This window comes from Propithecus coquereli, unplaced genomic scaffold (assembly GCF_000956105.1).
Source record: "Propithecus coquereli isolate 6110/MARCELLA unplaced genomic scaffold, Pcoq_1.0 Scaffold254, whole genome shotgun sequence".
NCBI lineage: Eukaryota > Metazoa > Chordata > Mammalia > Primates > Indriidae > Propithecus > Propithecus coquereli.
The window spans coordinates 2514624-2527289 of NW_012148108.1; the positions used below are offsets into that span (position 1 = coordinate 2514624).

Sequence of the window (12666 nt, forward strand, 5' to 3'; positions counted from 1 at the left end):
TTTTGTGATTCATCGGTTAAGGGAACTGCAAAAACTTTTTTATCCAAAATGACATTCTTCTAAAATGAAATTTAAATAACAGACCAAGTTTTTTAAAATGTAAAAATCTGATAATATCATAGACTAAACATATATCCTTCAGTATTTATAATTGAGAAACTCATTTAACAGACATTTCCCTAAGAGCCTATGTGCCACGCGCCTAAAGAACACACAGATAAAAATCAGTTTTACCCCTGAAAAGCTGTTTCTTATGGAGATAAATCTATAAAATAAATAGATACCTGTATTTCATAAATTTGGAAATATCCCAATGAATGAAAAGCTCTTATAAATCACATGCATAACCAATGTAAAAAATCAAATATTACCTAAATGAACACAATCACTATACAATATTTTCAAAAATGATTGTGAAGTCCCATTAAGACGCTCATGTCCCAGAATTACTAGAACCATCAATGAAATGCAGACATGCAAGCATATGTTAAAACCATGTCCTCAATAAGAGAACAAAACAAATATATTTCAAAACAGATTTTACTTTTTTAAAGAAATCAGAGTAAATGTGCAGATGACCTACGAGTCCTACTTCTAGGAATCAGCCCTGAAGACACACCTCTGACGATACAAAAACACACACAGACAAAGTTACTCACTGCATCATCATCTGTAATTGCAAAGTATCGGAACCCTAAATGCCCACACACAGGGAAAGTGGCCGAATAAACTATACACTCCGTCCACACAACGCAGCACTACATCTCTTTTAAAAAAGAGGAAGATCTCTACAAACTGACATAGATTACAAGGACATACTACTAATGGAAAAAATTAAATTGCAGCGAAGAATGTCATCCTTCAGGTAAGAAATAAAGACACAAAAGAAAAACGTACATGTATCTGCTATTTGTGCAGAAGAAATACAGAAAGGTTAAACCAGAAACTAAAAACATTACTTATTTACAGTAGATAGGTGGGATTTGTGCAAAAGAAATACAGAAAGGTCAAATGAGAAAGTGGAGATTGGTTGCTTACACTGGGTCGGTGGGGAAGTGACAGAGGCTGGGAATGGGAGCAGGACAGGATGAACGAGGAGAGAGTGACATTTCTGTATCTTCTTACATAGCTCAGACTCTCGGAACCACACTAATGCTTCGCAAACCTTTTACATACCCCAAAAGCAAACCATTAAAATCAACCAGGATGGGGAGATAACCCATGATGGAATACGAACATGCACAGGACACATACACACACGCGTGTAACCAATGAACCTAAGACACAAATGAATAACAATCACAGTGTAGAGGGTGTGAAAGAACTAACCTAAGTAACTTCGAAACGTTTCTTGACTGATACTATGAGGCAAAAGACAGCACGAACTGCACAACCATCGCGTGATGTAGTTAATACGAGTGTTTCTCCTGGGGGAACAAAGTAGCACTCTGAAGCTACTTTATGTGTACATTAGACTGAAAAACAGTAAGTACACACATAGCGGACAAGAGCCAGGAGAAAGAAGTCACAAAGAAAAACAGAAATGAATTCTGTGCTGCTCGTTTAGAATCGGAAGCATCAGTATAAATTCATGGTTTTTAACACACGTAGACACGTAAACATGTATTGGTCAATACATACACACGTATCTCCTAGCTCTATACGCTGAAAAGGCCGAAAAGCGATGGCACCCCCGTGGCAATAAGCACATCAAAATGAGCTGCTGTCATTATTTAATGACAATACTCTCGAAACTACATGTCTGTAACGAACACCACAATAGATCTACAATCGTTTTGTTTCTGGGGGAAAAGCATTTAGTACACCATTCCCCAATTAAAGGAAAGTGGTGGTTTCCAGGGCTGGGGCAGGAAAAACACAGGATGATCCTGTAGTCTCGCGCGGTGTCAGAGAGTGTTCGAAAAAGGATGGCAACTTTGAAATGACTCTGGAGCCAACTCAAAGGTGTTCCTACCTAATGGCCGAAGGTAGAATGATTTGAGCAAAATAACGATAGTAGTATTGAATTTAAACCCACAGAATAAATTAAATATCCAAGAGTCCAACCACGCTGATATAAATAAATAAAATAAATAAATGGGGGGGGAGTAGAGGCACAGCTTTTTATCACAAAAGAATTCTAAGAAATAAATGAAGAAGGAAAAGGCAAAACAGAAAATCGCCATTAAGCAAACACCACAGTGATAACCGCTGCAGACAAGATCAGCCAATGAATGCAACAATTAGTGGGCTTAGTTTGAGGAGAAAAAGATTTGCACAGTCTGAATGTAGCTCCCCTAAGACATTTATTATCTACGAAGGGAAAGGAAGTAATTTTACGGCGGAGCTACCTGGTAAGGACCACCTGAAATGACACACTAGAAGATTCCTCTTACATAAACCCCTTACATATAACATCTCCGTGGTATTCCATGCAAAGCCTCATTCTACCCATGTGAGTACGTCAAACAAACCCAAATTGAGAAACATCCCGCAAAATATCTGACCAGTACTCTTCAAAATTCTCAAAGTCATGAAAGACAGGAGAACACTAAGGAACTGTCAGAGATTAAAGGAGACTAAGTAACAATAACAAATGTAGGATGGGATCATGGACAGGATCCTGGAACAGAAAAATAAATTAGTGAAAAAGTTGGTAGGCTACAAGTCAGATCTGTAGTTTAATCGTATCGCACGAATGTAAATTTCCTGGTTTTAATAATTACAGTATAGTTATGTGTTAAAACATTAAAGGATGCTGGATGAAGGGGTATATGGTATACGCAGGGGGTGCTGATATAGGGAAGACAACTCTTCGGTACTGTTTTGTGCAATTTTTCTGTAAGACTAAAAATAGATCAAAGTAGAAAGTTAAAAGAATCTCCTGGTCTGCCGTTCTGTTTTATAATGGTTTAAAACAGAACACCGGCCGGGCGCAGTGGCTCACGCCTGTAATCCCAGCACTCTGGGAGGCCGAGGCAGGAGGACTGTTTGAGCTCAGGAGTTCGAGACCAGTCTGAGCAAGAGCAAGACCCCGTCTCTACTAAAAAAATAGAAAGAAATTAGCTGGACAACTAAAAATATATATATAGAAAAAATTAGCCAGGCACGGTGGCACATGCCTGTAGTCCCAGCTACTCGGGAGGCTGAGGCAGGAGGATCGCTTGAGCCCAGGAGTTTGAGGTTGCTGTGAGCTAGGATGACGCCACGGCACTCACTCTAGCCCGGGCAACAAAGCGAGACTCTGTCTCAAAAAACAGAACACTGAAGACCTTCGTTTTGTCCCACTGAAACTTGAGTTTAATATAAAAAAAAAAAAAAAGTCATAATTTTAAGTTACAACCTAAAACTCTGCGACAAGACTGGAGCTATGAAATGGAGCGACACTGTTTCGTTCGGTCTTCAGCAGAACACGCACGATACGTATCAAACTCTTTGTTTCTGCTGCTACCTTACGCTAGGAAGGAAGATCTATTTGAAGGAACTAACAGACTACATAGACAGCAGGCTGAAAATCAAGTTTATAAACATGAGAAATTATTTAATGACAATACTCTCGAAACTACATGTCTGTAACGAACACCACAATAGATCTACAATAGTTTGTTTCTGGGGGAAAAACATTTAGTACATTAACTATAAATAGCAGTTTGAAACAGAAGCGTGTGTGTGTGTGTGTGTGTGTGTGTGTGTGTGTGTGTGTGTGTGTGTGTGTGTGTGTGTGTGTGTGTGTGTGTGTGTAACATGTACTCTTGTTTTGGTTAATTCTTTGGGGGTGGAGGGATGGACTGAAAGAAAAACAGTTTTTAACTAGAAAATATATGCACAGTTGATCAAAATTTACTGAAGAACAAACCTACATTTTTAGGCAATCTTTCAAAATCAGTCCTCTGTTCTGAATTAGCCATTAACTAGTACCCCCTTATCATTAAAATACATATTCATAAAACTTTTTCAGTTATGCTGTTCTAGTTACAAATAGGTTCTACTTTTCTAGGACATAATTTCACTTTGTTTAAGCAAGAATTCATTAAAGAAGCTATAAATACCCTTCAAATATTTAGCCATGAACAGGGGGTGGACTGGCACTGATGGGTTATTTTAGTGCTGATGCAGAATGCTTTTTAAAAGCTACATTTCAGAATGCATCAAAGCTCAACGATTAACTTGCAGTGTAATTTTCAATGTTAGAATAAATTTCTCTTCATTTTAAGGAGTTTTGCTCAAAGTAAATTTGTTATTTCAGTTATTTACGAGTAGGAAAATAACTCTAAAGAATAAAAATGTTGAGAAGATTAGAACATAAGAAATTTTTATTTAAAAAGTCTATTTTTTAGCATCTAGACAACTTTTCCTTCTCTCCCAAAACATCATCCCAGGGAAAACTGCACATGCTAAGGGAGAAGGGGTACCCATGGGACTGCAAGGATGTGTCAGGAGGTGCAGGCAGCACACACACGAATCAAAGACATGTCTACACTCTGAATCATAAAGTTCACAACATTTTAGAGACCAAGTTTCATAAAATTTTTACTTGAAAAAAATGTTTTACAAAATATCATACTTCCAACCAAAGAAACTTTCCCATAGGGTCCACGGAGCTCTCTGCCTTAAAGACTGCAGCATGAAAATTAGAGGGGAGAGGTTTTTTTTAAATAGCCACCTAGCTGCAAAACCTACAAGAGAAGTAGATTTTATTTTAAAGTGCCTTCAAAATGCAAAAGCAAGTAATATAATTGTTGAATCTGTTTGAAAGTCAAAAATTTTCTTTAAAATGGTCCATATGGTAGGCACAACATCACAGCTGGTACAGAACTGCCTGTGTTTAGTTCGAAACACAAAACAACACATATGAACAGTATTCTTTGAAAAGTAACTCAAAACGCTGCTACTGCATCATAAGGCAAACTCAGACAAGAGTGTTGACCGTATTCAGAGAATTAACAGAACAAGCTGAATATTGAAGAATTCAAACGTTTACTTTGATTTTTTAAACACCACAGATAAGGGTAAAAGAACCTGTTGCCAAACTAACTCAGGATGCCTCATTTCCATCAACATGTAACACACTCTGCTATCTGTACTCTAAACAAAAGCACAACTGGGTTTTCGAGTGTAAATTCCCGTTTCCTAGGCAGGGCCTAGTTTTTCTGTTGCAATCTGGCAGCTTTGAACTTTGAAACCCTCTTTACAGTTTCTTCTGATGCTTCTGACAGAACTTCTTTCCGTTCTGGAATGGTGGGGAGCGCGGGGTGCGCTATGGCTGGGTACGGTGCTAAGGAGGGCGACAAAAACTCTTTCTCTATTACAGTTCCAGAAAAAGCCTAGAAGACAAAAGTCGGGTTATGATAATAAAATGCAAACAAGATGCCCACAAAATTTTTATTCTCTATTCACAAATTAGACATTTCTTTTCATTAAAAGTAAATTCGCAAGATTTTGGGCTAGACAATACTACAACATCAAAACACTAATTGTTTAGAGAAATCAAGTACCATTGAGATTTTTCTTAATTACACTACCAAATGTAAGTAATTTTCATAGTACACATGCAAGAAAACAAAATGTAGAACGTGTGCATTATATCAGAAAAAACAAAAACGGATAAATAAAAGGTCTTCAAACCTTCACACGTTCCATCCACGTCCAGCCCATGCTGTGAAAAATTGCGCATTAAGGTAAGAAATGCTACCAGGGTGTCAGATTCAGACTCTTGCACGTCAACTGACGAAAGAGCTACCCTATGGTGGCCAGGCTGCCTGCTAGCCGACAGCGTCACCCGTACCGACGTCTCTTCGGTAGTGTTCGTTTGTGCAATTATCTGAATATTTTATTTAAGAGATCAGTGGGAACTGAAAAATGAAAGTGCTGATCGTAGGGGGAATAAGTGTAGGTTTTAAAATTTCAACACAATTAATTCAGTGATAGAAGGAGAAGTTCTAAGAAAACATGACGCTTTAATTTCAACTGCATGCCTGATGGACTTAATCTGGTCAACAACATGTCCACTGGAACGAAATTAAATAATGTGTATTATTTGCTGGAAATCTCTTTAGGTATCTTCTTAAATAAAAACCAAGGAATCCTTATGGTTTTTAAGACTTCTGGTATTTGGAACCTCCCCCCTCACATCTTCTAAGAACTTACTATACGCAAACTAACATTGGGCACGCAAACTTTCACGTATATTTTGTTTCTCTTTGTCTCCCAAGTGCTCAAAATTAGTTAAGACAATGTACACCCGAATAGTTTAAAAAGCCACCCTCTTGCATCTTGCCCCACCAATGAAATAAAAGCAAAGACTGATACCTCCCTCCCACAGCATTGTTGGTGTCCAGCTCTTAAGAGAAGCTTAAAGTTTGCTTTTGAAAAACTCCACTTTATCATGATGAGCACAGAGCCTTCTTATATGTAAAATGCTTTTGAAGACAATATTTTAGTATTTAAAAAGACACTGAAAAGAATATTTTTCCAAGTATTTGCCATAATCATGAATTATTTCTTTGATGTTAAGAAATTTATAGCATCTGCTGTAACAATTCAGTACAAAATGCAAAGCTAATAATGGTGAGAGGAAAGTAAGCTGCACACACGGGCTATACCACGATACATCACGTCCTTACAAAACACTAACTTTCAAATATTTATCGACATTAAGTCTACATCCATTACCTGTTTTCCAACAGTAGGAAGACTATTAAATAAGGTAAGTTACTTTCCAGGTCACCTAAGATCATTATACTGGAAGGAGGGGAGAGAACATTTTAATAATATGCACAGCCCCCAAATGCCAATGATCCATTTAGTACAATCAGTACCACTCAGTGCAAGCAGTGGAATTTTATATATGCTTATTTATATATCAATATATTTTAGACGTATGCATTTTGTTGTATAAACCAATGTGCATATGGGTTTAATACAGGTATGAGTTCTTTTTGAATACTTTTTGATCTTCTTGAACACTTTTTAAATTAAAAACTTCAAATACCCACCAAAGCACAAGAATAAAAAAACTCAAGTCTGCACATAATGGAACCATAACCGTATGTTTCATAGACAGGAATTCTTATTTTGGGATTTCCCAACCTACCCCCACCCAAACTGTATGCACCATGGGGGTGAAAGTGTGTGTGCACTAATTTTTTCTGGAGAGAGAGTCCATAGCTTCCAACAGATTGTAAAATGATTCCACAATCCCCCAAGAGTCAAGTTTTACTGGCATACGCCACAACACAGAGGAACTTTAATAATTATCTGCTGCATATATATACTTTTCTTTAATTCAACCACAGCATTTAGAAGAGAATAGTATAGTCTGCAACTTAAACTGTCAGAAAATTACTATAGTCTGGTCCAATGGGAGTTCTTTTTAAATAAACCACTAAATAATTCTTTTAGCCAAAAATAGAACATTTATGCCAATTAAGATATTTTAAAATCCCCATTTCACAGAAATAGAACTTTGAGACAGGTAATACTTTAACTAAAAATTTTTTGGAACTATCTGAATATCACTCTACCTATAGATGTTTTTTTTTTTTTTTTTTATTGAGACAGAGTCTCACTGTGTTGCCCGGGCTAGAGTGAGTGCCGTGGCATCAGCCTAGCTCACAGCAACCTCAAATTCCTGGGCTCAAGCAATCCTTCTGCCTCAGCCTCCCGAGTAGCTGGGACTACAGGCATGTGCCACCATGCCCGGCTAATTTTTTCTATATATTTTTAGTTGTCCAATTAATTTCTTTCTAATTTTAGTAGAGACGGGGTCTCGCTCTTGCTCAGGCTGGTTTTGAACTCCTGAGCTCAAACAATCCGCCCGCCTTGGCCTCCCAGAGAGCTAGGATTACAGGCGTGAGCCACCGCGCCCAGCCCCTATAGATTTTTTAACACGTGATTATCAAGAAAGCACAAACCTAGAATTAAATCATGTGACCTTTCAGATTAAACAGCAAAAACTGGTGAAAATACTCTATAAGTAGTAAATAATTAAAGATACACACACACCTCATGTGTTCCAGATAAGGGCGGAAGTTTCTTTTGATGATTTCCTTGCTGTGGCTCCTCTTCCAGAATGTTCTCCCCAGCGTCACTGCAAGTGGCTTCTTCGCAGCTGACGCTCCGCAAAACACCCCGTCGGTCATCGAGTTCAGCGGCGCTGCTCTCGCTGGTGTCACTGCACACGCTGTTCTCTCTGCTCCTGGACTTCAGGATGGATTTGCGAGGGACGTACTCTCCGTTCACGACATCAACGAAGACTCTGTGATGTTAAAGAATATACGTTCAATTTAGGTAACCTGTAAAACTGAGAACAACTACAAAGATGTCTTTAAATCTTTTCTAGAAAATAACCTAAATTTTTTAATTAAAACTGTGTATCTAAAATTTTCACATTCACAATAATTTCGCAGCCTCAAATGGCATCTTTTGTATTATTCTGAAAGACGTGACTTCTTTCGCCAACTAAAATACAGCAGGTTATTTTTAAGCATGTTCTAGGTGACAGTAGCTTGATTTGCCAGAATTCTCTACAGACTTTCAGATCCACTTATAAGACATTTAGCAATTTTCACTGTTTTATAAACATGGGTCATGAAAACAGGTATTTTTGAATGACGGCCTTCCCAACAAACAATGCAACAAAAACCTGAAATACTATAATGAATTTTTACTCTGAAAAGGTAAACTGTGTGCCAAGCATTATAGCTGTGGTAGGAAAGTACTGCCCTGGCCAACTAGAAACACGAACTTTCATTTCTAAAGTTAAGACACAAGATTTCCTGACTAGACCAAACTGAGAATGTTTCGACAGCACCGGTGAAGAGGGAAAAGAGGAAAAAACAGACAACATTCCAACTGCTTTGGACCGGGAAGCCGTGGCGCCCAGCCGTTCAAATCCTAAGCTAACTCCATCAGACCCCTTCACTTTTCAGAGTCTTCTGTGTGGCAGACAGCTCTTTCCTGCAGAGGCTCCACTGCAAGAGGAGGAAGGCACTGGCAGACTGCCCCGTGCCTGGCGACCTCCACGCACCTGTAAATGTCAGCGGGAGTCCTGATCGCGGGCAGCTCCTGGGCAGAGTGGCCACTGCCAGAGCTGCTCTTCCGCTTGCGTTTGGCTTCTTCTTTCTTTTCGCTGAATTTTAAAGTGGTGTTTTTTCCAGTATTTATTCGGACCTAAAAATTTCACAGCAAAAAGTTAAGAACCTTCTGAGAAGTTATACAGAGGCCAAAACTGAAAAAATAAACTCTATAATCAAAGGAATAATAGTTAAGGCAAAATTTCAGGCAGCTGAAATTTTTTGATGCTGAAATGATGTGCATTATCAGGTTGGGTAAAAAAACCTTACCTTTTATTTCTATGACATTAAATAAAATTTTCTTTAATGACCAATTCTAGTCTTCAGTGTCTTTATTATTATACAGAAAGCAAAATACTTAAACTAAATGCTAGATTTATTATAAGCTTCATATAACCCCATTACTGTGATACAAGTTTTTGGCTTAAATTGTGTCATTTCAAAACAAAGCACAGTTAACCAAAATGCTTAACTATTAGGAATTTTTTTAAATGCCTCTAATTTCTAGAAATTGAAGGACTGTAAAGACGAACCCTGTTCAGAATTAACATGCTACCCTCCATCCCTACTCAGCATTTACCCCATCCTTTCCATGTTAATGACTGTTCTTCCCCATAACATTCCTGCAAATATTATTTATTCTTCCTGTTTTATCTAAATGAAAATAAGAAAAAATTAAAAGCCTGAAAAAAGAATCACGAAACATACTTTTTTTCTAATTATCTCAGTCAACTTTCTGCAAAGAATTCAGAAGATTATCTCTTTAGTTTGACATATTAGAATACAAAAAAAAGGTAATTATTTCACTTTATATTAATATTACAGCAAGAATAACTTAAGGAATCTACAAAATACCAAATATGTTTTAAACATGTTTCACTAAATAATCATCACACACACTTAAGACCAATACCACAGATCCTTAACTCTGACGCAGGCATCGAATTTTAAATCGGAATGAGCAGGAAACTGAGACGGAGCAGTCCCTGTTCTATCACTAACCAGCTCTGTGTCTTCTCAGCCTACATTTCACTGAGAAAGATGAATTAGAAAGATGACTTCCCGGTGTCTCCGCAGAGCAGTGCATGGAGCAGAGAGGGCACGGGTGGGCTAAGGCAGCCTGTCCTCCCTCAGCCGGAGCCCACCTGCTGTGATCTGTTTTAAATACTGGGATTCTACAATAAGTGTGGAGGGAACAAAAGGTTTTTGATACCAAAGAAAAGCTTGAAAACTCTGTATTAGAAAATCTCCAGTCACCCCAGTTCTAAAATGCCAAAATTCTCACGTCATGATTATCCATAGGTGTTTATATTTACTGTCAGAAAGGGAACTAATTTTTATTTCCTCCTAAGATTCCCATTCTGTGCAAGATGTTCTTATTCGTTTTATGCCCACATGGAAACAACAACCGGGCATAATTAAAAACTTAACTAATACAGTCACTTTCACCATCCTAAACACACCAAAATGTCCATAATTAACTTCAGGATTCTTAAGAAAACTCTCTGGATGAAGGACAGGTGAAGTTACAGCAGTTGCCACTCAAATCTGATCCCTTTCCAACTCCCAAACACCACACTGTTTCAGAGAACAATGGACCCAATCCAGCAAACTAGATTTTTTTTTTCTTTTAGATAAATTGGTCAGAACACAAGGCAAAAGATGATTTTCCTATTTGAAACTAGAACAACGTTACTCACTGTTAATACTACTCTTTTAGAAAATATCATATTTTTAAAGATATTTAATGTCCAAATTCTTAATATATACAAAATCAGTGAAGTTAAAAGCATACAAACCCTCTTGGGCTCAACAGTGTGAGAAAAGTATATCGTTGGTACAGAATCATCTCCAACCCCGAAAGCATCATGGTCATTATCACCATCGTCATCGTCATCATCATCTTCGTGACTGTGATAGGAATTTGAACCGTTCACGGAACAGTTCGACTGAGTATGCGTGTGACCACTGAACAGTTGTGCACTCGTCCCCTCCTCGTGACGACTGCCGAGAGTGAGAGGGGCTGCTCCTTGATGCGCCACATCCACACGCGTGTTTCCATCGTCCTTTTCCTCTTCGGAAGACGCTGCATCTTCCCCATTTGCAATCACAGCATCAGGGTTACTGGGAAAGAAAAGGAAATCAACGAGGTCTAACAAATGCTCTAGAATTTCACGTACGTTAATTTTCAGTTCATTTCAATGGGTAAAAATTAAAATTTTGAATAAGGTGCTTTTTAAACTAGAATTCTAGGTTAAAAAAGAAAAAATGTTGAATTAAAAAAAAATTAGTTCCTATGCCATTTCTGTATACTGCAGTTATTTAAACATAAGTAGAATGCAGATGACAAGAATTTTATCTTTGCAGGGAAGATACCATATACAATATAAATACAGTATCAATAATATAATAAGAAATTTGTCAGAAATTCAGAATATGTTATTTCTATTTAAAGACCAGAAATTAAAACCACGGAACTATAATACACTCTTGTTTTCTATTTCTATACTCAGAATATTTTAAGTATTATTATAATTTTAAAAAATAAAGGATTTTTGAATATGAATATACTTATTTTGAAATGAATATACTTATATTTATATACACAAATGCACATTTATCATGCTTCATTCTATAAGAGATTTGAGGACCTTACAGAAATAATAAAACCAAAAATGCAATAGGACTGAAATAACATCACACAAAAATAGAAAGAGAATCACGACCAAGAAAATCACAATATCCAAAACTGGTTCTAAAAAATGAAACAGTATCAGTTAATCAAAAAGACCTAAGAATTTATAGGTGAAATGAAAGGGAAAAATCCTTTTGTGCTTCCTGTCCTATTTTTCACAGAAACTAATTACTGCATATGGTACACCATTTAAGCAAAATAACACAGGAACTTCTATAGTAGCAGACTTCGTTTAGCACTTTAACAATTCTAAGTGGGTGCTAATGTGTACTTCAGTTTGGTAAAGTTTCTCATACATATTAACTATCTGACCAGATTACACATTGCCTGCTCAATAAATAGAAAAGTTTGTAAAAGGAGAGCAAGTATAAATATTTCACAGTATCAACCTTAAATTCAAAGCAATTCTTTCAACAAGGCATTCGAAGAGCATTATCCTGAGTGTAATACAAAAATACTTCATGTAAAATTTAACACACAAAGCATCTATAATTATTAAAAGTCAACTATCTGGTATAATTATTATATAAACCATGGCTGAAATTTTATAATAAAAATTGAAGATGTTGATCTTAAGTATTTATGTACATTCACATGCATGGAACTATGCACAAACACACAGTCCTAAAAAAACATTCTTGTAGTGGAAGCATTATTGATAATTTAATATAGTATGCCTTTCTGTATTTTCTTCAATGAGCAGGTATTACTTTATTAATGAGGAAAACGATTAATGAAGAAATTGTGTACAGAGACAAACTCTACTAGAGAGATAATCTGTCATGAAGTACCTATCGAGTTCACCCAGCAATTCTTCTTGTCTCTCCAGCTCTTCAAGCCGAGCCCACAGCTCCTTATCAGCAAGCAAGTCTTTGGATTTTACATCATTTTCAAAAT

The 12666-nt window shown here is 37.0% G+C and overlaps 1 protein-coding gene across 1 annotated transcript in view; it reads right to left on the minus strand.

The window, feature by feature from the left end:
- Positions 1-5141: 5141 nt before the first annotated feature.
- URI1 (URI1, prefoldin-like chaperone) overlaps positions 5142-12666 on the minus strand; it is a 71791-nt gene continuing 64266 nt past the window's right edge. Inside the window, exons 7-11 of the mRNA XM_012647043.1 lie at positions 12561-12666; positions 10874-11198; positions 9029-9171; positions 8005-8257; positions 5142-5324 (exon numbers count right to left, since the gene is read on the minus strand). The exon at positions 12561-12666 is cut by the window's right edge and continues 63 nt beyond it. Of these exons, the coding sequence (XP_012502497.1) occupies positions 5142-5324; positions 8005-8257; positions 9029-9171; positions 10874-11198; positions 12561-12666 (1010 nt within the window). The remainder of the gene's footprint in view (positions 5325-8004; positions 8258-9028; positions 9172-10873; positions 11199-12560) is intronic.